Source organism: Paroedura picta, chromosome 7, assembly GCF_049243985.1.
Source record: "Paroedura picta isolate Pp20150507F chromosome 7, Ppicta_v3.0, whole genome shotgun sequence".
Classification (NCBI taxonomy): Eukaryota; Metazoa; Chordata; class Lepidosauria; order Squamata; family Gekkonidae; genus Paroedura; species Paroedura picta.
Window position 1 is genome coordinate 98,908,250 of NC_135375.1, and position 24,028 is coordinate 98,932,277.

General features: G+C 47.1%; 2 protein-coding genes across 3 annotated transcripts in view; one reads left to right on the plus strand and one right to left on the minus strand.

Annotated features, from left to right (window-relative positions):
- The window catches only part of DGKQ (diacylglycerol kinase theta), a 130,692-nt gene that overhangs the window by 98,573 nt on the left and 8,091 nt on the right, over window positions 1-24,028 (minus strand). Inside the window, exon 1 of one of the 2 annotated variants that reach the window (XM_077345596.1) lies at window positions 1,102-1,686. The exons of the other annotated variant lie outside the window; for it this stretch is intronic. Within the exon in view, the coding sequence (XP_077201711.1) occupies window positions 1,102-1,393 (292 nt within the window). The 5' untranslated portion in view covers window positions 1,394-1,686. Of the gene's footprint in view, window positions 1-1,101; window positions 1,687-24,028 lie in introns of those variants that run through there. 2 annotated transcript variants of the gene reach the window in all.
- Window positions 4,009-22,632, plus strand: LOC143841385 (ciliary microtubule inner protein 2B-like). Its single transcript, XM_077345618.1, has 5 exons — window positions 4,009-4,124; window positions 10,567-10,781; window positions 12,521-12,690; window positions 17,910-18,117; window positions 21,385-22,632. The coding sequence occupies exons 1-5, from the start codon at window positions 4,093-4,095 to the stop codon at window positions 21,480-21,482; spliced, it is 723 nt and encodes a 240-aa protein (XP_077201733.1). The 5' UTR covers window positions 4,009-4,092; the 3' UTR covers window positions 21,483-22,632.

Sequence of the window (24,028 nt, forward strand, 5' to 3'; positions counted from 1 at the left end):
GCAACTTCAGTGGATTAATATCAACCAATTCCAGAGATGCTTAAGACACAAGTGCCCCATATTGGCAAGCTTACAAGGAAAAGTGCTTTGCATCTGGATCCCTTGGAACAGGGAATGCTTTCCCCAGCAAGGAGATTAAGTCATAAAGAAAGCATCAGCTGATCAATTTCTCCCTCTGACATGAAGCTGTTAAAAAGCTGTGGGGGGGTGGGAGAAATAGAGACACTGACAATCTTACAAGGGAAACTCCCTTACACTAAGATCTACTACAGCAGTGAAAGCTTTTCCTGCCAGAGGCAAAGTGATCATAAGAACTTCCCTAATTAATTTCCGTCTATATGACCGGCAGCTGTTCAAAACAAACCTTATCACAATCAAGGGAAAATAAAATGCTGGCAACGCTAGGAAAATCCTCTGTTATCTCTTTCCTCGGCAGAACCATAGTTGTGGAACCGACAGGATATTATTCCAGCATAAACTTGAAGATCCCACTTGTCCAGACGCAACTTCCAACCTCTCTAGAATTTCCCCCCTCCAGCCTAGAAAGGAAAAGTAGAGCAAGATGTACCTGCTGCAACTCAGGCAACCATCCAAGACTCAGAAAACTTGCAGGATGCCAAGAGGAGAGAAGCGGCTATAAAATCGACTCCAGAATTACTCTGACCCAAGTGGGCAGAACCAGAGCACCCAAGAGGGCTTTTAAAAATGTTATTATTTTTAATTTACTGTTTCTGAATGTTTTCTACTTACTTTGTCTATCTGTTTTATTGAGCCTATGTTAGGGAGGAGCGACCTACCTGGACCTACTGGCTGATGCAAATCCTTATCTGAGCTTAAAATGCACCACCACCACCACCCCAAACAGCACTTACCTGGGAGCAAGCCCCATGTAAAACGCAGGACTTCACTTCTGCACACCATTATACTGGAGAGTGAAGGGAGCAGAGACAATTTCCCTGGATGGTCCCAATCCTCTGCACCCTCCCCTGCGAGGGAGTCAGCCCCATAGTACAGCACGGGGCTTCCTCCCGAGCAGGCTCCCGCCCTAAGGTCTCCCCCCCCCACACACTTATACACCCCCCTCCCCTGGGCACGCGTTACCTTCGCACAGGTACCCCGCCAGCCCCCAGATGAAGTCGGTGCAGTAGTGGCAGAAGGTGGGCTTGGTGAGGGTGACCCTCTTGAAGCCGTGCCCGGGCGCGCTCCCACGCGGCGACGGCGTCTGCGGCGGCTGCTTGGGCGACGCGGGCGGCGTGGGCTTGGTCGGCGGAGGCGGCTTGGTCGACGACGGCGTGGGCAGCGAGCGGCTCTTGCCGCCTCTGCCCAACAGCGGGCTGGCCACGGGGCTGGAGCCGCGGCTGCCGCCCAGCACGGGACGGGCTCCGTCTGCCATGCCGCTGCCGGCGCGGGCTCCGGGAGCGGCGCTTCTCCTCACACTCGCCTTCCCGCCGACGACACCGCCGCCGCTTCCCTCGCAGCGGGGACAGGCGCGCTTCTCCCGCTGGGCCGCCGCCGCCCGGCGAGGAGGCTCGTGAGGAGGACAAGGAGCGCCGAGCTGCCTCTCTGGCGAGACTTCCGCCGCGCTGCCGGGGGAGCCAGAGGCGGCGGCGGCGGCGGCGGCCCGAAGGAGGCAGGGGAGGCGGACGAACGACCCAGAAGGAGGGACGCAGAGGGCGGCGCTTCGCCTCAGCCTCAACCGCCGCCGCCGCCGCCGCCGCAACACCGCAGCCCGCCTCAAGCTCTGCTCCCCGCCCTCAGGCGCAGGCCAACGGGCGCGCGGAGGGATCTCCCGGGCCCCGCCACGAGGGGGACGTCGCGCCGGTGGGTTGACACGGAAGGAAGGGAGGAAGCTGCACTCGGGCGGCTCATGGCCGCGATGGACTCGGGGAGCCCGGGGTTTTCTCCCCCCCCCCCCACAAGAAGCCTGTGAAGGTCAATCCACACACAAACGCCACAAAAATCCCGGGAAGGTGACTAAAACCCGACACCGTTTCCCCACGCCGTGGCCATCAGGGCAGGTCGGGACACGGGACACGGAAATTCGCCGAGTGACCTTGGGTCTCCTTTCACACGTTCTTCGCGGCCTTAGCGGACTCACGGGATTGTGGTCGGGATCAAATGGAGGGAGAGGGATGTTAGAAGCCGTGTTGGGTTCTCCTCGGGGGAAGAGCGAGGGGCTAAATATTATTTAAATCAGTGCTGGGGGGGTGGGAATCAGAATAGGCAGTTTGCACACAAACACACATACAAAGATTTGACAAGGAAAACACCAATGCCCCCTAAGGAGTGTCTCCCAGTAGGGCTTCGTTCCACTTGCAGGTATGGGCTGCTGAAAGGCTGCCACCTGGTCAATTCATCTTTCTTCCAACCCCCTTGTAAAATCATAAAAGAATAAGAGTTGGGTTGTATACCCCAATAAGAGGCTTACAAATAGCTTTCCTCTCCCCTCCCCACAACAGACACCCTGTGAGGCAGGTGAGGCTGAGAGAGCTCTGAGAGAACTGTGACTGGCCCAAGGTCACCCCAGCAGGCTTCGTGTGTCTCAGAGGGGCTCAGAATCGCCTTCCATAATTCTCTCCACAACAGACTGGAGCTGAAAGATTCCTGGGAAAATGGTGAATGGCCCAAGATTACTCAGCTGTCTTTATGTTGGAGGAGTAGATAATCAAATTGAGTTCTCCAGATTCAAGAGTATGGGAAAGAGAGGGAATGATAAATTTTATTCTTCCTCAATAGCTTTTGTTCATCAATGTGCCTTCTAATTCTATCTTTACTAAGAGATTCCACCAACGTACCCAGTATCAATGTTAGACTGACTAGCCTGGAATTTCCTGGATCCCCCCTGGAACCCTTTTTTAAGATAGGTATTCCATTAGCTATCGTCCAGTCCTCAGGAATGGAGGCAGATTTTACTGATAGATGGCATGTTTTTTGTCATGAAATCCACAAGTTCACATTTCAGTTCTTCCAAAACTCTTGGATGTATGCCATCTAGGGCTGGTGAACTGCCGGTTTTCACTTTGTCCATCGGTCGTACACCTCCTCTCTCATCACCTGAATCTGACTCAGGTCTTTCAACAGTCTCCCAAAATCAGTGGTTCTGGAGTTGGCAAACACCGCTCCTTTTCGACAGTGACGGCAGAGGCAGAAAAAGCATTCCGCTTTTCTGCTCTTTCCATATCATCCCTTAATAATTGTTCATCCAAAGGTCCCACTGCCTCCATGACTGGTTTCCTCCTAAGATATTTGAATAAATGTTTATTATTAGTCTATGTTTTCCCCCCGCAAAACAACCATCAATTCCAGTCTATGTCCTCTTCAATAAACTGAAAACAGATGTAGAGTTAAACATTTTATCTAGCCTTTCCAGTATGTAACTTTCAGTGTGGTTTATGACACTAACAACACAACCATCAATCCAATTACGATAAAAGCCGAATTATGGGAAAAGAGGTCTTGCGTTTCCTGACATCTGTGCTACTGTCATCCTGTTTTCTACTGCTGATAGGATGAGAATTTACAAATAATGTTTCCAGCAGAGCCTGCCTTTCCCCCTACACAAAAACTAACGGGACTGTTCAAGTCGATTGAACCACCAAATTTATTCTGACCATTAGCCAGGGTCTAGGCCACATTAGTAAGACATGTTCACATTTATTTACAAACCATGGTTTAGATGCCAACATGCAAATACTAGTTTAAAGTTCCTCATGTTTTGAATTCCAGAGGCGTAGCCACGTCAGGTTGTTACAGCCATAAACAAAGCAGAGACCAAAACAAACAAACAAAAAAGTCTCAACACTTTTAAGGTTAAAATTTATTTTGGCTGAATCATTTCTGGACCAGAGCAACGCTTGGTGGGGTTGGTAAATCAAGTTTTTTGTTGACAACCCAGTGAACAGGTTGGCAGTGTTACATTTTCCATGTTTTATTTACCTCACCCTACCTGACTTGAGTCGCTATGGTGACCAAACTTAGGTGGCCAAGCCGAAAGGTGCTCTTACACAAGCAACACACGCTTGAGATTTCTTATTTCCTGGCTGGGCTGGAAGTGAAGGAACTTGCTGAAGCCTTGCTGAACCAGCTCAGAGAATGTTTTCTGACTTTTCTAGCTATGTACCAGGGTAAGAGCGCAAAACGTGAACTTTCTGAACACTGGAAGTTGTAAAGAATATATTTCTATAGCTAAATTGGGGGAAGAATTATGGGACTCATGAAATCCATGAGGCTGTGGTTATCACCCATCTAAAAATGTCTTGTTTCCACTTAAAAGTGAGTCTGAATATAGAGCAAAACTAAACCTGCAAAAAAAAAATCCCAGAGGCTCAGAATAAGAAAGATAGTTAAATAAATAATATCCAGTTAATATTTCAAGTACAGTAAATTAGTTTTAAAGTTTGAGAGCCAGCATGGTTCAGTGGTTAAGAATGGTGGACTCTAATCTGGAGAACTGAGTTAAATTCCCCACTCCTCCCCCTTAAGCCAGCTGGGTGCTCTTGAGCTAGTCACTGTTCTCTTAGAGCTCTCAGCTCTACCTATCTGACAGGGTGTCTGTTGTGGGGAGAGGAAGGGAAAGATCTTTGTAAGCCACTGGGACTCCTTCGGGCAGTGAAAAGCGGGGTATTAAAAAAAAGCTCTTTTTCTTGACCAGATTTGATGGGAATACAGAAAATTTACTCTGGAGTGTACTAAGAAAATTGGGTTTGAGACCATGGGAACCTTAACGCTACAATAACTGTATTTGCCTTTAAAGTGCTGTAGTAGCCTTCTTTTGCTTTTCCTGCAACAGGCTGACCTGGTTCCCCCACTGGAATATGTAATCACTTGGTAAATGATAACATTTTGCCAAGTATGAGAGGAGATTTAGCACTCTTCTACCTCCCTGGATTGCTGATCAGGTGCAGAAGTCTTCTAAAATTCTCCATAACACTTGGCAGTCTTTTACAGACAATTAGCTTACTTTGTGAGTCCACACCCAGTTGCAAATGGTATTCTGGATTCCTAATGTGGTTTGACAACCTGTGAGTTTGACAATAATACCGGGGCTCCTTCTTAAATTACCTCTGTGGCATGCAGTCAGTGTAGTGCCATGTACTTCCTTCCTGTGTGGGCTCCTCCAGTGTAGCTCGGGGCTTCTCAAGTAACTAACTACAGGGATAAGATCTGCACCTGCAGCTCATATGCAAGAAGCTATTTCAGAGGTCCCATGTCCCAACTCAAAATACGTCGTGATTTATCCAGGATGACACACTTGTGTAGTTACAGTGCAATGGCGCTTCTACATGGCAGCTTTCTCCACATTTCCCCTGTCCCAGGCCTCCACTGGCAGAAGCCGTTCCCCTTGCTGCCTGTGCCACAAGGGTTTAATAACAAGACCTTTGAATTCCTAGCTTGTTGCAGAGCTATAAGGAGAAAGTAACATATCTACAAAAGTACAGGAGATTTATTTTTGAAAAAAAAGAAAGAAAGTTGGGAAGTCAGAGAACCTGATACAGAAATTGTTAGAATGAGAAAATAATAGCGAATTGCTGATTGCAACGAACAAAACTCCAGATCCCAGGGAGAAAAAATGTCCGCCTGGGCACAGGGGTAGGGAAAAAGATTGCATTGAGCCCAGAGCAAGTAACCAACATGGGCTAGTGAGAAGATTAAATCAAATTGGTCTAGATCCAAGAACAGGGGCACCTTTAAGACCAACCAAGTTTTATTCTGGTTATAAGCTTATCTTAAAACAGCCCCGCGGCCTAAATAAAAGAGTAAGGGCCCTGAAGGTGGGCCCTGTCCGGGATGAGGAAGGGTGCCGATAGGCCCCTTCCCCTGGACTGACCAGCGGAGGGCCCAATCGGGAGGCGCGAAGCACCTCCCGATTGGCCCCTCCGCTGGTCAGTCCACCCCCAAGCTGCCAATCAGCAGCTGCGCGCAGCGCGGCTGCTGGTTGGCTGCTTGCCCGGCCAACAACCAATTGGGAGGCGCAAAGCGCCTCCCAACCCGCCCCACCCCCCACCAGAGCTTTCCTTCGCTCCACGCCGGCCATTACTTTGCTGGCCGCCGAGAGCGAAGGTAGGCTCCCTGGCCCCCGCCCCTTAAAACGCTCCCCAAGCCCCGGGGAAGGCAATCCGCACCTCAGGGAGCTGCGGATCGCCTTCCCCGGAGCTTGGAGAGCGTTTTAAAACCTCCGTGCCGCCTTAGAACGCTCTCCAAGCCCCGGGGCTTGGAGAGCGTTTTAAAACATCAGTGCCGCCTTAAAACGCTCCCCAAGCCCTGAAGAAGGCGATCCGTGACTCAGGGAGCCGCGGATCGCCTTCCCCGGGGCTTGGAGAGCGTTTTAAAACCTACACGCTGCCTAAAAACGCTCCCGAAGCCCCCGGGCCTGGAGAGCATTTTCCTACATGGGGGGGAGGGGAAGCAAACCCTCCCCTAGGGCCCGCTGTATTTTGGGACAGTGGGCTCTACTGCTAGTACCTAAAATAAAACTTGGTTGGCCTTAAATGTGTCAGTGGACTCAGACTTTGTTCTGCTGCTTTAGACCTACACTGCTACCCCTAGGACTAAGTTTCGTTAGTGCTCAGACAGGAGACCGCTTAGGAATCCCATGTAAACTGGTGGGAAAAAGGTAAGCTATAAATGAAGGAATAAAGCCCGTTTTTTTTTGCAGTTTCTCAGCTGTTAATTTCAGATGAAATATTGTACCAGCTTTACAGCTGGCTTTGTTCCCGTTTTATTAGGATTTACCTCACTACCACCAACATAATCAAGGATTGTTAGATGAAAAATGAAATGTCCTACCAGACTGGTCCAGGGTACTGAGGCATTTGGTTGGGGCTGAGCGGAACCAGCAACATCTACAGAGCCCCTGCTCCCTCCCTCCCAGAAACCCATTCATGCTTTCTGCCCCGAACCTGTTTGCACTGTGACCTCAGTTACAGATATTGTTTATTATTATTGTGGTTATCTATATATTATGGAAAATCTAAGTTCCTTTTATTGTTTCTACGTTCTATGTAAACTGCCCTGAATCTCAGGGGAGGGCAGTATATAAATATAAAAAATAAATAAGGTTGCTAATCTGTAAACCGCTTGGGGGGCGGTATAAATAAAACAGTACAGTTAGGAGGGGTGGGCTGAGTCCAGGATAGGAAACGCGGGCCAACAATTGGCCCCTTGGACTGACAAGAATTCTAGCCAGTCAGGTCAGGGGCCAATCGGAAGGTGCAAAGTACCTTTTGATTGGGCCCTCACCAGGACAAACCAGAGTTCCAGTTATTCGCCGACCCAGCCCAGCCGGGGCAATTTGGAGACATCACTGCCAGTCTGTTCCTGACCACCACCGGGGGAGGAGGTCAGTAGGGCTGCCAGGGGGGGATGAGAACAGAGGCTTGGACAGGATGCGCCAGCCCTTTTCACCCCAAGGCTGTCCTAACTGTCGTGTCTAACTGTAAATTGCCTCAGAACCCTGACAGAGCTGGCAGGAGGCTGGTGAGTGTGCTCCCTCCCCCTCCCTTCAGGCCTGCTGCAAAAGAGCCTTTAACAGCCCCTGACTGAGGCATTTCCGAGAGCAACGCAGTGGAGCCTCAGGGCATGGGGGTGGGCATTCCTTTTGAGGGGGGGGGATTTCTCCTCCCAAACGGCTGACAGGGAGGCCCTTCTCACGTAAAATACTGCTCTGGCTGGGGGTTAGACACAGCCAAGCCACGAGTATTTCTTTGCCACTCTGCAGATTTGAGGTCACTGCACAGCGTTATTCTACAGACAAAACTGGATGCTGTTGGGGAGGTTCTTTTGTCTCCTGTTTCATCTGCACAACAACCCTTTGCAGTAGGCCTCAAGTCTTTCAATTCAACAACAACCTGGGTGGGAGGCCTTAAATTTTTCTTCTCTACCACAACCCTGTCCAAAGTAGCCCATTCAGCCTGGGGGGCTGATCTTTATACTATGAAGATAAGCTGTAATTCCAGGAGCTCTTGATGCCCCACCTGGAGTTTGGCTACCCCTGGACTGGAAATATTCGAGTTTTGGAGGTGGAACTTCAAAATCGTACAATGCTTCAGTCCAGCCTTCAAGGAGGCTGCAGGTGCGCTTCTGGGCCCGGGGGGGGGATCCTTCCCCCCGGCCCCAAAAGCACACCTAGCGCCCGTTGTATTTACAAGTACAACGGGCTTGGTCCCTAGTATATAAATAAAGGCTGCTTCAACAGCCTAGCCTCTCAGTTATGCAGGAGCTACGCAGGAGTTTAAAACGAATTGCTAAACACCTGCTTGCATGTGGCAGGCAAGAATCATGCACAAGGCTGCCACCCATGGAAATATTTGGAAGAATCTTCCACTCTAGTGTTTCTTTGTTATCACTGTGATTACTAAAACAGGTTTGTAGGGCGGGGTGGGGACTCATGCAGGAGCTCTTAGCTTTTGCAGACATCTTTCGCAAGGCTGTTTCAAACATTCTGTATAGATTCAGGTGGGTAGCCGTGTTGGTCTGAAGCAGCAGAACAAATTTTGTGTCCAACAGCACCTTTAAGACTAAGTTTTATTCAAGGTATGAGCTTTCAACTTCTCCAGATACACTGTACATTGTAGTGCGTGCACACAAAAGCTCATACCTTGAATAAAACTTTGTTGGTCTTAAAGGCGTTTCTGGACTCAAAATTTGTTCTCAGACCTTGTGTATGATTCTTGGCCAAAAACACAGATCTTAGAAATGCTTAGCATTTGAATTCCCCCTCTAGCCTGTCCAGCTTTGACCCATACTGACTTTCCTCCAGAGTCCAGGGTAGGAAGGACTGCTGCAGGAGTTCATTTTAATTATTTCTCCCAGTGGCCTAATATGGCACCAATACATACTCCTTGAAACAAAGTAGATGCAAATCTCACACTTCAGCTAGGTGTTTCCCAGGCCTGATGGCTGAATCTTTTTCTGCTGGTTGACCTAAGAACTTGTTCAAATTTGTTTACTCGGCCAAGGTATAGGCTGTTCCTCACAGAGCAGTCTCAAAGTGATGCTGTAGGAAACCAGTTCTACAGGGACCAATTCTATCCCCCCCCCATGCTTTCAATCTCTATGTAAAAGCCTTAGGAGAAATTATTCATAGTTTTGGCACTGGTCCTCATTAATATGTGGATGATAAATGGCTTTATGTATCTTTATCCAGATTCTCTGGTGACACAGCAGAAGCCCTGAATGATTGGGATGGTAAATTGGCTAAGAGCTGAGCAAGTTGGAATTAAACCCTGAAATAATGAAGCAATGCTGGCTGGGAAGGTGAAGACGTTGAAGGACATTGTCCTCCCCACTTTTGATGGAGTTCAGCTGTCCCTTGCTGACTCAGTTAGAAGCCTCAGTGTTCTCCTGCTCCCAACATTATGACAAGAGGAGCAAGTTCACCCAGTTGCAAAAAAGCATTCTTCCAACTGAGCCTAGCCTAGAAAATGGCCACTTGCCTTGCTATGTTTGCTTGGGCCACCTGGATCCATGCCACAATGATATGTGCTGTACACTGGAGTCCTCTCAAAATCCGTTTAGAAACTCCAGTTGGTGCAAAATGCCATGGCTGAAGTATTATTGGGAGCTAAAAGAAACTTGCATATTTCTCCCCTCCACAGGCTGCCAGTCAGTTTACTGGGCTCAGTTCAAGGTATCCGCTATCACATGCAAAGCCCTTCATGGACTGGGATGCTTGTATCTGTGAGATCACCTCTCCCCCAATGCCAGCTTGGTGTAGGGGTTAACAGCAGCAGCCTCTAATCTGGAGAGGTGGGTTTTACTGCACTCCTCCATGTGCAACCAGCTGGGTGACCTATTAGAGCTGTTCTCACAGAACAACTCTCTCAGAGCTCTCTCAGCTCCACCTACCTCGCAGGATATCCATTGTGGGAATAGGAAAAGAAGACTACTGTAAGTCGCTTTGAGACTCCTTTAGGTAGTGAAAAGTGGGATACAAAATGAACTAGAATCACAGAGTTGGAAGGGACCTCCAGGGTCCTCTAGTCCAACCCCCTGCAGAACACAGGAACTCTTCTTCATCTTCCACTGGTGGTATGCCACAATCAGTGTGCCTCTGATGTTTTGACATGTAACTTATAGTCTGGACAAGAGAATGTTAGAAACAATTGGAGATTGGAGAAAAAATGGTTTCCACTCAGCAAAGGTGTCAGACAAGGATGTATTTTATCTCCCTGTCTGTTCAATCTGTATGCAGAACATATCATAAGGAAAGCTGGGTGAGATTTAGACTAAAGTGCAGTGAAATTTGTTGGAAGGAACTTTTAAACATTTGATATATGACACCACACTACTGGCAGAAAATAATGAAAGACTTGAAGACCCAACATGAGATGGATTGACTTAATCAGAGAAGTGACAGCTCTTGATTTGCAAGACCTGAACAAGGCTGTTTATTAATGATAGGGTGTTTTGGAGGACATTCATTCATAGGGTTGCTTTGAGCCAGAAGTGACTTGACAGTATTTAACACCCACAATGTGAAATGACCATTTGTTATAATCATTTCCTATTTCAGATGGGCTTTCACTTAGTTTTTTGCAAGGTCACATTGTCTTGTTCTCTTACCAGGTATACAGGTTTCATTCCAAAACTCCAAAGTGTAGTTGGAGAAACCTATGGCAATGCTACCCGAAAACTGCTTTCCCGTCGGGCCAAGTTGCTACGATTAAGCCATAGTGCATTCAGCTTACCTGAGCACAGGTATCATCCCAGCAGGTCATTCAGATGGCCAGATAAATATCACCACCCTCAGTTGAGTCAAGAAGATGGAAATGCCATACATGGTAAGTTGCATGCTAATTGTCTGATTCAGTGCTTTGCGAATAAGAATGCATATACTAGATAGCCTCAGAGCAGAATTAAGCCTGACAAGCAATATAAAGATGCTGTGAAAAATTCTATTCCAATTTTGTTCTCCCATTCTTCCCTTAAGTGCATGGGATTACTTATCCTATTGTGTAAATTTTCCCGTCCACTAGCCAGGAAACTTACGAGGTGATGTCAATAGGATAATGGACCCTACAAGAGTAAGCGGGACAGCTCTATTTTCTGCCATACTTCTTGGCTGTGCAAAATGTGTCATCTGTCCTCCTAAAACAGCTGCACAGTTTATGCAACCTTGAAAGCGCTGCAGTACCTTTTTGGGGGGTGGGTGGGGGGAAGCAAAGATAATGGAGCAAAAGTGGGAACAACGGGGATTAGCAATACTGTGTCTCAAAGGGGATCTGCAGGCACTTCCTTCATTTTGCTTTCTTGTCTGCCTTTCTTCCACAGTCAAGTCAACTAACTGTACAAGCAGCACATACATGGTGTGTGCTTGTGCATGCATATGCACAGATGTGATAGATGAAGCAGCCAAGATCAAGTTTTCAGATCTTTCCGCTGTAAGCCCTAATCAGTTTGATGCGTTACTAGCCCAATCTAGTTCACAATGCCAGCTTAATATGAATTCCTGTATCTGATTTACAGGGATTCAGAAGGGAAAAGAAAGGAGCGTGGTCGTCCTCAATCTCATCAGATTTTATAACTTAAGCGGGGTCCATACTTCAGTGGGAGACCCTGAAGGACGCTGCTGCAGAGAAAGGCACTGGCAGACCACCTCTGCATCTCATTTACCTAGAAAGTCCCTGTGCTGGGGTCACCATGAATTGGTGACTTTTGCACTTATGTACGTAGGGGTGTCCAGAAGTCTTCTCTCAATCTTGAATTTAGTGATAACCACTAGCTGGCAAAGGAAAGGACCATTTCTGACCATGAAAAAGGCTGCACTTGGAATCACGAGATCCATGTAGACGAAAGCCATATAGGTTGAGGATTGTGGCAAGGAGAATCAGTAAGAATGAATGGGAAATTTAGTAGGATCCAGCAGATTATCAGGAAGTCAGTAGGCAGCTCTTCTACTACCTTCCATACATTTATTATGTATCAGTGAAAACAGATGCTTGCACCACACATTAACAAGGATTTTGGATTACCAGCTCCGGGTTGGGAAATACCTGGAGTTATGCAGGTGAAGCCTGAGAAGGGCAAGGTTTGGGGAGAAGAGAGACCCCAGCAGGGTATAATGCCACAGAGTCCACCTTCCCAAGTGGTCATTTTCTCCAGGTAAACTTCTGTCATCTGGAGATCAGTTAGAATTTGGTGGGATTTCCAGCCACCAACTGGAGGCTGGCAACCCTACGAGGCACCTTATGGTAGGTAGATCATTTACACATTTCATTGGACGAATGGGAAAGGATCACAAGGTGTACATCCTCGTGTCCTCAGTAATAAACGTGTACAATGAACATTCTTAAATATCCGAAAAACAGCTTGATACTAATAGGAAGCTCATATGAAATTAGACTCTGAATGGGAAAGAGGACGTTAAAAAAAAGTCAATCCTCAGAGCTGCCTGCCTCTCAAGATTACAATCAAGCATGAAATTCTGACGCTAAGCCTCATTATCTAAGACTGAAGTGACATCTTCTTGATTTTAAATGTATGCTTCGTTTCTGCCTCCATAACTGTGTCGGTTTTCCAGAGTACCTGCCCATGAGACCTAAGAGAGATGGCTCTGCTCGAAGACTCATCTACGATGGTGCTCCTCAGACCACTTGTGCTATTCAGTCAATAGAAAAGGTCAAAGCAAGCTTAAAGCCCCCACCAAAGCCAAGTGCAACAAGCCAGCTCAGACGGACCAAGCCAACTAAGGTACGTAGGCTCCATGATGGCTTCCAGGTTCTCCAGAACATATTTTACAATCACGTGGCTTTGTTGTTGCTGCCCAGCTTGGCGTCTTGAAGTATTTTTTTCAAAAGTACAGAGAACCTTGCCAAATGGAATCATGGTTGTTCTCATCATTTTTTAATTCTTTAATTCATTTACTTATTTCTTACGCTCATATACCACCCTCCCTTGTGGCTCAGGGCAGTTTACGGGGAACATTTTAAGATATAGAATGAAGTTATCAAACAATCATGTCCAGCAATATCATAAAAGCTTGATGCTGATGTGTAAATGCTCACTTGACAGTCACTAGCCGGGGATTCTGGTTGCTCAGACATTAAGAACCTCTGGCTATGCACATTGGAATTGGGGCTTCTGTATGTCACACATCTCGGGATTCTAAACCTTGGGTTTAATTCCTACTTAGAATCTAGGTTTATGCGGAGAAACAAAGACTCAGATCTCAATCCAGCCACAAAGGGTTCAATCAAGCACTACCAGTTAGAGCACGGGTTCTCAAACTCTTTTGGGCTGCCGCTCCCTCGGCTGCCAGATGACATCCCTGGTGCCCCACGCCACATGTTTGAATGCACAGCTAGTGTTTCCTACTGCAAATTCAAAACACAGTGTATTGGCTACACTTCTATTTGGTTATTGTGCAGTGGCCATGTTGTAATCTGGGGAGAAATATATCTTTGTACAAGTCATTTATAAAAGCCACTTTTGGCCCTCACTGGGGAAAAAAGACAGATGGGGGGGGGGGGGGAGAGAAGCAAACAATGGCCAGGAGCGAGCAGAAGGTGGCTTTTCCAGCCTCTCAAAGATGGTGTCAAGTCTCCAGGTGCAGGAGGGAGAGATGCACAGGCAGCCAGGTAATTTAAGGGAGTGAGCTAAGACCTGCAAAACGGAAGCTGGGATCAATTGCCAGAAATCTGTCACTCACACACCAAGTCCAATAAGAGCAAGAAGGAAGTCTGTAGTCCAGTCACAAGCCAAAGGTCAAGACAGGGGAGCAAGTCCAAGAAGTCAGGACCGGGCTCTGGAGGTGTAGGTTGGGAAGGAACAATGTGGCCAGCATGAATGGGCTTTTGCCCTCACCACTTTTAAGCCTGCCTAGCAGCTAATCATCCACAGCTGACTCTGGGAGGCCCAATATTGAGTAATTAGCCATGTGCTCCCCTGCCTTGATTTTGCGCCCTAGGTTCCGGAGACGAGGGTGAGGAGCCAGCTGCTGCTGAGGCTTCAGCAACAGGGTTGGAGTCTGAAGGCTGGAGATGCACAACTTGGCCCTGGTTATGGTTCAGGCTCTGGTGCCTGCGTCTGAGACTGTGGGCAGTGGCTGAGGCTCAGGGGCTGATCCTGGTAGGACTTGTAGATCTGCCTCTTCTTCCAAGTCAGGGTTTCAGCCAGCTGGCCCCAGACAGATGGAGACTTTTGGGAAAGGGTTGTCAACACTTGGTTAAAAAATGGTTGGAAATCTGTAGTGGAGCCTGGGAAGGACAGAGTCTGAGGAGGGAAAGGAGCTCTGCAGGGATATGATCCCATCCAGCTTACCTTATGAAGCTGTCATTTTCTTCAGGAAAAATTAAGCAGGATTGGCCCTGGTCAGTTCTGGGATGGAAGTCCAAGGTCATTACTACCCAGAGGCAGGCAATGTTAAGCCACCTTGGAACGGTGGAAAATGCAGCTGCAACTGGAAGAGTTAGACTACTGTCCCCCTGCTGCTCCCAAATTCCACACTGCTCCCCTGGATCCTTCCACCACCACCACCCCGGGGGGTGTACTGCCCCCTAAGCTAGAGGGAGAGGGAGGTGGGAGCAAGCTGTGCTTGTGCCCATTTGGAGTTTAGATACAGCGCTGCCTAAGAGTTCTGTCCAGATAGTAAAGAACAAAATACAAACATAAGTTGTGCGCGCAAGCAAGCTAGTAGAAATACTTTCAAGTGGGTAGCTGTGCTGGTTTGAAGCAGCAGAACAAACTGCTGCTTCAGACCAGCATCTTTAAGATAACAAAGTTTTATTCAAGGTATGAGCTTTTGTGTGCAATGCATACTTCCTCAGATACAATGTAATAGAAACATCCATGACTTGTTCAGTAGAAATACTTGTGAGCTAGCAATATTTGTGGCCTTTTTATTTGCAATAAGTTGCAATCGTATTTTAATAAACTGAACATGTATCACAGATCAACTTTAGGGAAATTAATTCAGTAATTAAATGAACACACTATACTCCCTTCATGTAAACATGACTGAGGACACATACCTCTGTCTTATGAGAACGAAATATAAATAGACTAGCAAGAAAGCCCATTGCAACCAGGAATGCAATGGGCGCTAGGACCCAGGGGACACCAGGAGGTGCTTTTTTTTTCTGCTGTGTGGAGCTGTGAAAGGCTCCTACAGGGTTTTTTTTTTCTGCTGCTTGGAGCTGGGAAAGGCTCCTACAGGGTTTTGTTTTCTGCTGCTTGGAGCTGTGAAAGGCTCCTGCAGGGTTTTTTTTTTCTGCTAGCTCTCGTGGGCGTGCCGGCTTGGAGCTCCTACAGGGTTTTTTTTTCCTGCTGCTTGGAGCTGGGAAAGGCTCCTTCAGGGTTTTGTTTTCTGCTGCTTGGATCTGCGAAAGGCTCCTACAGGGTTTTTTTTTCTGCTGCTTGGAGCTGTGAAAGGCTCCTGCAGGGTTTTTTTTTCTGCTGCTTGGATCTGCGAAAGGCTCCTACAGGGTTTTTTTTTTTCTGCTGCCTCTCGTCGGCGCGGCGGCTTGGAGCTCCTACAGGGGTTTTTTTTCCTGCTGCTTGGAGCTGGGAAAGGCTCCTTCAGGGTTTTGTTTTCTGCTGCTTGGATCTGCGAAAGGCTCCTACAGGGTTTTTTTTTCTGCTGCTTGGATCTGCGAAAGGCTCCTACAGGGTTTTTTTTTTTCTGCTGCCTCTCGTGGGCGCGGCGGCTTGGAGCTCCTACAGGGGTTTTTTTTTTCTGCTCCTTGGATCTGCGAAAGGCTCCTACAGGGTTTTTTTTTTTCTGCTGCCTCTCGTCGGCGCGGCGGCTTGGAGCTCCTACAGGGGTTTTTTTTTCTGCTGCCTCTCGTCGCGCTAGCGGCGAAAGGCTCCTCCGGGGGTGTTTCTTTTTGTTCTGCAGCTTCTCGGCGGCTGGAGTCTTGTGTTGTGTTTGCGGCGGGGGCTTCCTTGGGGCCGGCCTGACGCGGTGAGAGACGCTTCGCGCCTCTCACCACGTCAGGCCGGGAGCAACTGCGAGCCGCGCTGAGCGCGGCTCGCAGTTGCTGGGGCTGGGAATCGGAGGGACCAATCGGCAGGCGCTTCGCACCTGCCAATTGGTCCCTCCGATTGTCTGTCGTGAGGAAGGGTCCAATTCGGACCCTTCCTCATCACGGACAGAGCCCTCCTCAAGGCCCCTTAACCATTTATTTAGTCCGTGGCGCCCGCGGCGCCACGGGCGGTGTACAGATGGCGCCCGCGGCGCCACGGGCGGTGTACAGATGGCGCCCGCGGCGCCACGGGCGGTGTACAGATGGCGCCCGCGGCGCCACGGGCGGTGTACAGATGTCATTTAAATAGAAAAATTCCACTGAAGAAAAATGGAGAAGTGTGTTGGCATTTTTTTTTTTTTTACAAAATGGATTTGTCCATTATTGGGTTTGCCTTTAGTATATTTTTTCCTAGTTTTGTTGTCCCCCCCTTTTTTGTTTTTGTTTGCATGACTGCCTCATTATTTATTTATTTATTTTCTTAGATTTTTATACCACTCTCCCATATGGCCCAGGGCGGTTTACATGTAACGTCATGGGATACATAGAACATCATACATTAAATAACAGTCACAACGCAACACATCAGTAACAATAAATAACGTTTAACAGATTACCATAATTAATTCATGGGACAATTTCAATAGAACAACTTTAACAGAACCCCTAGGTTCTGTTATAAACGTCTTTTAAAAACAGCAGCATAGTATGGTGTTTTGCAGAGTAACTGTAGTTATAATAATAGTTACAATTGTAATTATGATTAATATCTGGCATTTACATATTTCAATATGTCAAGCACACTGTTGATATGGTACTGTTTTCATTAACTGTGTAAGATAGCCAATACATCAGCATCAGGGGTTCCCAGCATGGTGGTCATGGACACTGTGTCATTCACAGGCACATTTCCTGGTCCTGGCACCTCCCCAATTTTTTTTTTTTTTTTTTTAGAGCACTCTCTGCCCCACCTACCTCACAGGGTGTCTGTTGTGGGGAGAGGAAAGGGCAGCTGCTTTGAGACTCATGAACTCATCTTCTTTTTAAAAATTACTCCTCTTGTCCCCTGCACTGGGGCTTCTTGAGATTGTGACTCCTATTGCAGCCATTTTGGGGTTGTGCCCACCATCCTGTGTCTGAATTCTAAAAGTGCCCACAAGGCCAAAAAGGGGAAATGGGAAAGTACTTGGGATTATGAGAGAGTGCCTTCCAGAAGGCCACTCCTTAGTGAGTTCATGGCAGAAGTAAGATTCAAACGGGGGACTTTGTGACTCACAGCTCACTCAGTCACAAAATTCTACCAGATTAGGGGATGAGGCCCTGACCTGGATAACACTGGCCAGCTGATCTCAAGAGCTAAGCAGGGTTGACTGTGGTAAATATTTGAAAGGGACTCACCAAGGAATGCCAGGTTTGGAACACGGACATAGGCAATGACAACCCACCCTTAATGTCTCTTGCCTTGAAAACCCTATATGGGGAGAAAGGAGTGGAGATGCAATGATGCAGGTCCAAGAGAGATTTAGGCTTTTTCAGTCGTGAGAATTGAAACTGAAGGGCTAAAGTGGTGACTCAAGGAAGAAGAAGATGTGAAAGCGGAGAGAGGGGTGACAGAGAGAGGGGCTGTACCAGAGTACGGATGCAGTTGGGGTAGGTGATCTACCAACAGGGATAGGGAAGGAATGTTGTTTCCACCATCTGTTGGAGTGTTTAGATTGTACTATTATTTTATAGGGGATTAACTGAAGGGGTTTTATGGAAATTGACTGTGTCAGGAGGGGCGGGGTATACATTAAATTAGAAATAAATCAATAAAATAGTTGTGAATCAAAGGGGATCATCAGAGTCATTTAAGAGAGCAGTGATTTTTTGAACAGCTGAGGGTGTGGTAGAAATGAAGGTAGGAAGGACCATTTATTCAGTTTATTCTCATGTCTGCCATGACAGAGTCGTTCTTCTACAGTGCCTAGTTTGCCCCCTGATAAAGGTGTCTCCAAGATCATTGGCACCACCATCTCCAAAACAGAAAAAGTACAAAACCTGGAAGAAATTCCATCTTTAGCTGCAAAGAGAGAGTCGCTTCAAAAACAACAAGGCAAACGGATCTATAGACCTGGCTACGGCCTCCTTCCAAATTATACTGGCTACGTTCCGGGTATGTATTGCGGTCTAAATTTGCTGTTCCATTTGCTTTAATCCACCCATATTAAAAAACCTTAATCTATTTCCTAGAGAAGCTTAAAAGCCAAGCAGGAAATAAAGTCTGTCCTTGATTCAGGTCAATTCATTTGCCCCTTTAATATCCTGGTTATAAGCCATTAGGTAAGGTGAAAAAAGTTGCAAGATACAATTCAATTAAGGATTGTATCCATATGCAGACAGGCAAAGGGAATTAAGGGCATTGCCTTCCATTTCGCGAATGAGAATTCAGAAACTTTGGTGGAGAAAAGCTTTTGCTTTCATTTGTTTTACCCTTTCCTCATCTTGGATCATATACAGAAGCAAAGGACTTCTGTCCTTAACAATTCCCATGGCAAAAAAGGAGATGTGGAGTAGTAATGTTTCAGATATTAAAGATCTATGGCTTCACAACCCAGGTGTTACATAAACAACCGTATATAACAGAGCTACACAGGGCACTGCAGGCTCCCTTGCTTGCTTATTTATTTTCGAATTTATATTCTGCCCTGTCTTCAAAAACTCATTGCTGTCTCGCTACATACTTGATTTTGTTAGTGATTTGAAACAGAACTTCAAGGCTTTACATTCTTGGTAAAGGTAAACCCTGGTCAGTGCTAATCAAGACGGAGATCTGTGACCCCAGAATCCTCAAACAAGGAAAAAGATAACAAAAGCAGAGAAAATTCTTGCACAAATCATCTGGTCCTGTGGCCCACTTCCAAACTTTTAACCATGCTAAATGAATTGGGAGCATTGTGATTGCCTCTGTGCTGTCCAGACTTTTATCTAATCGCTTCTCAACACAAAGAGATCAGTAGCAGGCCTGGGGTTCATATGCTACCCATTTTGCCACCCTCACCATGGAAAGAAGGGCATGATTCCCCCAGGAGATCATGCTAGAATAAACCTAAGGCACTGAGCATCCCCAGAAGCAAATATGCCCTAAAATTGCATCAGCACACAAATGCTAGCAGGAAAAGTCTTGATTGTAGGCCAACTGGAACCAGAATGCCTTTATATGGTACAGCCATGATTGTCATACCATATGCGCTTGTGGTTGCTCCCATTCAAAATATTATCACAGAGCTAGAAAAGATGCATAAGGGACTTTGAGTGCAACAATTATAGGCTAAACTGTTAGGAGCACTTTAGTTTAGACAACAGATAGCTAAAGGGGAGTCGCTTAGACAAGGTTTCTGAAATTATACAAGGTACTAGTATAATTTATAGTATAATTAGTATACAAGGTACTAGCGGGCGCTAGGTTAGGGAGCCCCCGGCAGTCGGGCGGAGCACGGCTGCCGGAGGCTCCTTTGGCCGTCGGCCTGACGCCAGGCAAGGAGCCCCCGGCAGCCGCACTCTGCGCGGCTGCTGGGGGCTCCCTGGGCCGGTGGCCTGACGCGTCGGGAGGTGCTTTGCGCCTCCCGATGCATCAGGCCGCCGGCAAGGAAGCAACTGCGAGCCGCGCGGAACGCGGATCGCAGTTGCTTCCTTGTCGGAAGGGCGGGAATCGGCCGGGCCAATCGTCTGTCCGGAGGAAGGGGCCAATCAGGCCCCTTCCTCATCACAGACTAAGCCCACCCTACCTCCTCCCACAAAGCGCTTAGCGCTTTATTTAGTCTGCGGTGCCCGCGGCGCCGCGGGCGTGTTAAGGATGGGGGGAAATGGAGATATAAAGAATTTGGCCACTTTGGGAGGGGTCAAGTCAGCCTGACCATATAAGAGTAGAATTAAAAAATAAAATTTAATCTTTTTTCTTTCCTTTTTGCTCGGAGCCGGAAATGGCAGCCACAGAATGGAAGGGTTCTCCCCAGGCACCATTTTGAACCACCACCCCCGCCATGTGCCACGATACCATTAAAGGGCTTTTCTGGTACCATGGTTGTGAAACCCTGCACTAGAATGCATGGAAGATCTCATTTCAACACAGACGGCATTCCCCTGACTTCAGTTGCTCGGGGCAACAGTGGGGCAACAGTGGGGGAGGGACTCTGTGCCCTCACTTGTGAGCCTTCCACAGCATCTGATTGGCCACCGCAGGAAACAGGAAGTTGGTCTAGATGTCCCCCAGGAGCAACAGGGCTCTTTGATGACATTACAGCTGATTTATGACATTATTCCATTGTATTCTGCTTAGGACAGCCCTTTCCAACCTTTTGAATTTTCAGGCTTCGAGGACCCCCTAAAGTGGTCAGCTAGCCACGCCTCCCTGCCATGCACCCAGAAGTGACATAAAAACCCACATCCTTTGCCTTCCTTTTGTTCCTTTCCCCTGCCTTTACTACTACTATGGTGGCTCTGCCTCACATAGGATGGAAAGAAGGGCAGATGCTGAGAAGAGCTCAGGCTCCTCTAATACCATGTCACAACCAACTCTCCCCCTTTGATTTTTACACCCATTGCCTATCCACCAAACCCTCTGGGCAGAGGCAGCCAGTTCCCTAGCTTGTGGCCAAGTCCATTGGGGCAGAAGGGGAAAGGCCATGGGCTGGAGATCCCACAGACCCCTGGTTGGGAATCCCTGGTTTCGAGTATCCAGAAAGTCCCTCTACCATCCAGCAGCTAGAGATTAACCTTAGTAATAGAATTTTCATGTCCCCCCTGGTTGCGGGTGGAGGATGGAAAGGTAGGGTTGCCATCCAGGTTGTGAAACTCCCAGAGATTTGGGGATGGAGCCTGGGGAGATGGATAGGGTACATTCCCATGGAGCCCACCCCCCAAGCATCCATTTTCTCCAGATCTTAATAGACTGGAGATGAGCTCTTATTCGGGGGGATGCCCAGGCCCCAACTGTAGGATGGTATCCCTACCTGCATAAGCATAACCCAAAGATGGCAACTATTCCACCATTTAGGCCAGCTGTTATTCCCTTGCAGTTTGCTTTACTATGCAGGTTTGAAAAGGAAACATTTGAAATGAGTACTTATCGTGTGGGGGATGGAGATGGAAAATGTGCACCCAAATATTTCTATGAGTGTTAACACACACGGGCTCCCCTCCCCCTGAGAACTGCAGGCATGAGCATTTTCTTAATAAATGTTTAATTTGCCCTGTTGATCCCATGACTCAATAACAGGCCTTATTTGAAATGTTGTTTACCAAAAACAGAGCAGAGAGAGAGAGAGAACTTTGAGACCCAGATACCAAGAGTCTAGGTTTAACTTTTTCTAAACGAAACTCTGAAGCAAAGAAAACCTATCAGCCTGGTCGCCCCCTAAGATATTTTCTTCTTCAAAAACAGGACACAAGTTCTCCTTTGGGAAGACCTGGGGAGCAAGTACCAGGAACTCCCTGGAAGCAGGGAAGCGGCAGCCTCTCCTCTGGACTTCTCCCATGTGAGCATAGCAAATCAGGAGCCTTTGGAAAAGAGCACGTATTATGAAACTGCATGCACTAATTTGGCATCAGCACAAATATTTAGTTTGGCATTTGCTTTGGATCTGAAAAAGTGAAGTCATTTTAACTCTCCCTCTGCCTTTGGAAGCATACCTGCATGTGGGGTGCTACAGGAGAAAGGTATATACATCCACTGGGGCTGAACGGAAATTATGTGATATGCATCATAAATATTCCAACAGTGTTTAAAAAAATAAACACTGGGACAATTTTTCAGCATTCCTCATAGAAAATCTTCACCTGTTCGCTCTTACATTGTCCTCTTTGGCTCTCACTGGCCAGTTTGCTTGGCTGTGTAAGACCGTGACATCACCCTGTTTGCTGCATGATCCCATTCGGGCAGGAGACACTTCCAGGAATTAGGCTCTAGCAGCAGCCAGGGGGTGAAAAGGAAAACGGCACCAAGCAAGGCAGGAATGAAACATTCACCATATAGTTGGGAAATAGCTGTCCTTTGTTATTTGGATCCCAAAAATGTAACCTGGAAGAAGTCAACAGAATCCCAATTTTTTCATGATCAGATTATTCACAGGAATTTCCTGTGGTGGTGATTAGGATTTAAAAGGTGTTTCAAATGAATAAGACACTCCTTCCCATTCCCGTGTCTGTGTTACTTTATACAAAATATTATTAACCTAAAGGTAGGCATGCTATGAAGATGGCTTGTCCTGCTACAAAACAGTTTCAGCTTGTTACTTAATAAAGTTTTGCAGATGATTTAAGTGTCTGCACAGCTGCCACAAGTGTGGTAATAAGGGGGAGGATAGTGAGCAAAAGGAGAACTGTCTAGCCTACCTCAAAGGGCTATAGTAAGGATAAATCCATGTGGACATGGATCCTCAAAATGCCACCCTGAGCCCCTTAGGAAAAAGACAAGACAAAATTGAAAAACAATGCTAAACCAGGGGTCCTTTAAGTAAGTGCTACTGGCTAGACCAAGAATCTCCACACATTCACACAAGCAAATTTAATTCATTTGTTGCAGCCTTTAATGTTACTGTCCACATATAGTTTTCCTTGTCTTCTCCGGTTTATCATCTATTACGACATTCGTATTTTCCACAACCTCTCATTCAACGTATCAATTGCAGACCAAAGGAGGGAGGGAGGGAGGGGAAAAGGAAGAACAACAGAGGAAAATTACTTGGAGAGAAAATGGCCCCAGCCTTTTACTAAACATGAGTGCAGCAGGGGCACTAATCCAGCATCAGGTGAGCCACCCATTGGCAAACAACGCAACACAATTCAGCCCAGCCTACCTGTTCAGGGAGCACTGAGGGGTGGTGGCAACTCCAGAGATCTCACATGGGCATACACATGGTTCCCTTGCCATCTGCGGTTTGGAGGCCAGATGCAGCTCCCTAAATAACAGCGGGGTGGACCAGAGTGAAAAACTCTGGCATCCAGGCTCTCCTGGAAGCCCCACCCCTCCCTTGCAGCCCTGAGTGTCTATTTGGTTGCCCAATCCACAACCTAGAATCAATCAGTGCGGCTCCCAGCTAGCTGGGAAGTTGAAGGGAAAATCCACACACACCCTTCCCCTGTTCACCAGCCCTGTGGCCACCAAAAATGGCCCCCAGGAAATCTGGGGCTGTTGCTTCTTGTGCCTTTCCCAAAGCAGCTGATAATATAAATATAATACTATAATCATTATTTACCCCAAATCTCATTGTGTGTCGCGGTCACTGACATGCCTTTTACATGTTGTAGTTTTCTTGGTTTTTTAATTCATTTGAAGCATCTTGAACATGAGCACCCACTCCCTTCATTGATTTCACCTTCCTATGTTTACATCTCAAAAGCAAGTCAGCCTCTCTTTAGCTTTATATTCCATTATTTTAATTTTATATTTTAAAAATATATTTCAACTCCTTTTGCTCATGAACTACTTGGTAACACAGTATTACTATCTGTTTACAGATTGACTGAAAATGTTGTTTGTGTTTTTTTTAATGATATACACATAATCTGCCAGAAACGCAGACTATAAGTAAAAATCATCGTATCGAGAAAGGGTCCACATTTGACTGTGTTCAAGAGTTTTAAAATCTTATATAAAGAACTTGTGGCTTCTGGTGACACAGGAACTATGCCCATTGCCTTACCTCACACTCTGCCTGCTGTAGTAGCACCTTGCCATCTGAGTGCAGCTGCAGTCTGCTGTTCTAGGTCAATGGCTGGGGTATAAATTTACTGTCCCCCGTTTGCCTCGCCTGTCACACTGTTGAAAGGGGGGAAGAGTCCCAGTTTAGCAGATTCCACATTAAGCAAGTCCCAAATACCCAGGTCTGGAAGACAACAGCTGCAAGGATGAAAAGCAGTGGCTCCCAGCCTCCCTGGGTATCTTACAGGCTTAAACCATGTTCTTTCTTATTTCTGTTGTCAATAGGGGTGTGCATTTGGCTAATCTGAGCCAAAAAATAATCTGAGTGAAAAATACTTGATGAGTATTTTTTGGGTATTAATTCAGCCAGATTTTTTTTTTGGGG

Coding starts and splice junctions, on each gene's coding strand:
- LOC143841385 (XM_077345618.1), top strand. CDS start 4,093: ATGTTTTCTGACTTTTCTAGCTATGTACCAGG. Junction 12,691..17,909: donor GACGGACCAAGCCAACTAAG/GTACGTAGGCTC, acceptor CTGCCATGACAG/AGTCGTTCTTCTACAGTGCC. Junction 18,118..21,384: donor TTATACTGGCTACGTTCCGG/GTATGTATTGCG, acceptor CTTCAAAAACAG/GACACAAGTTCTCCTTTGGG.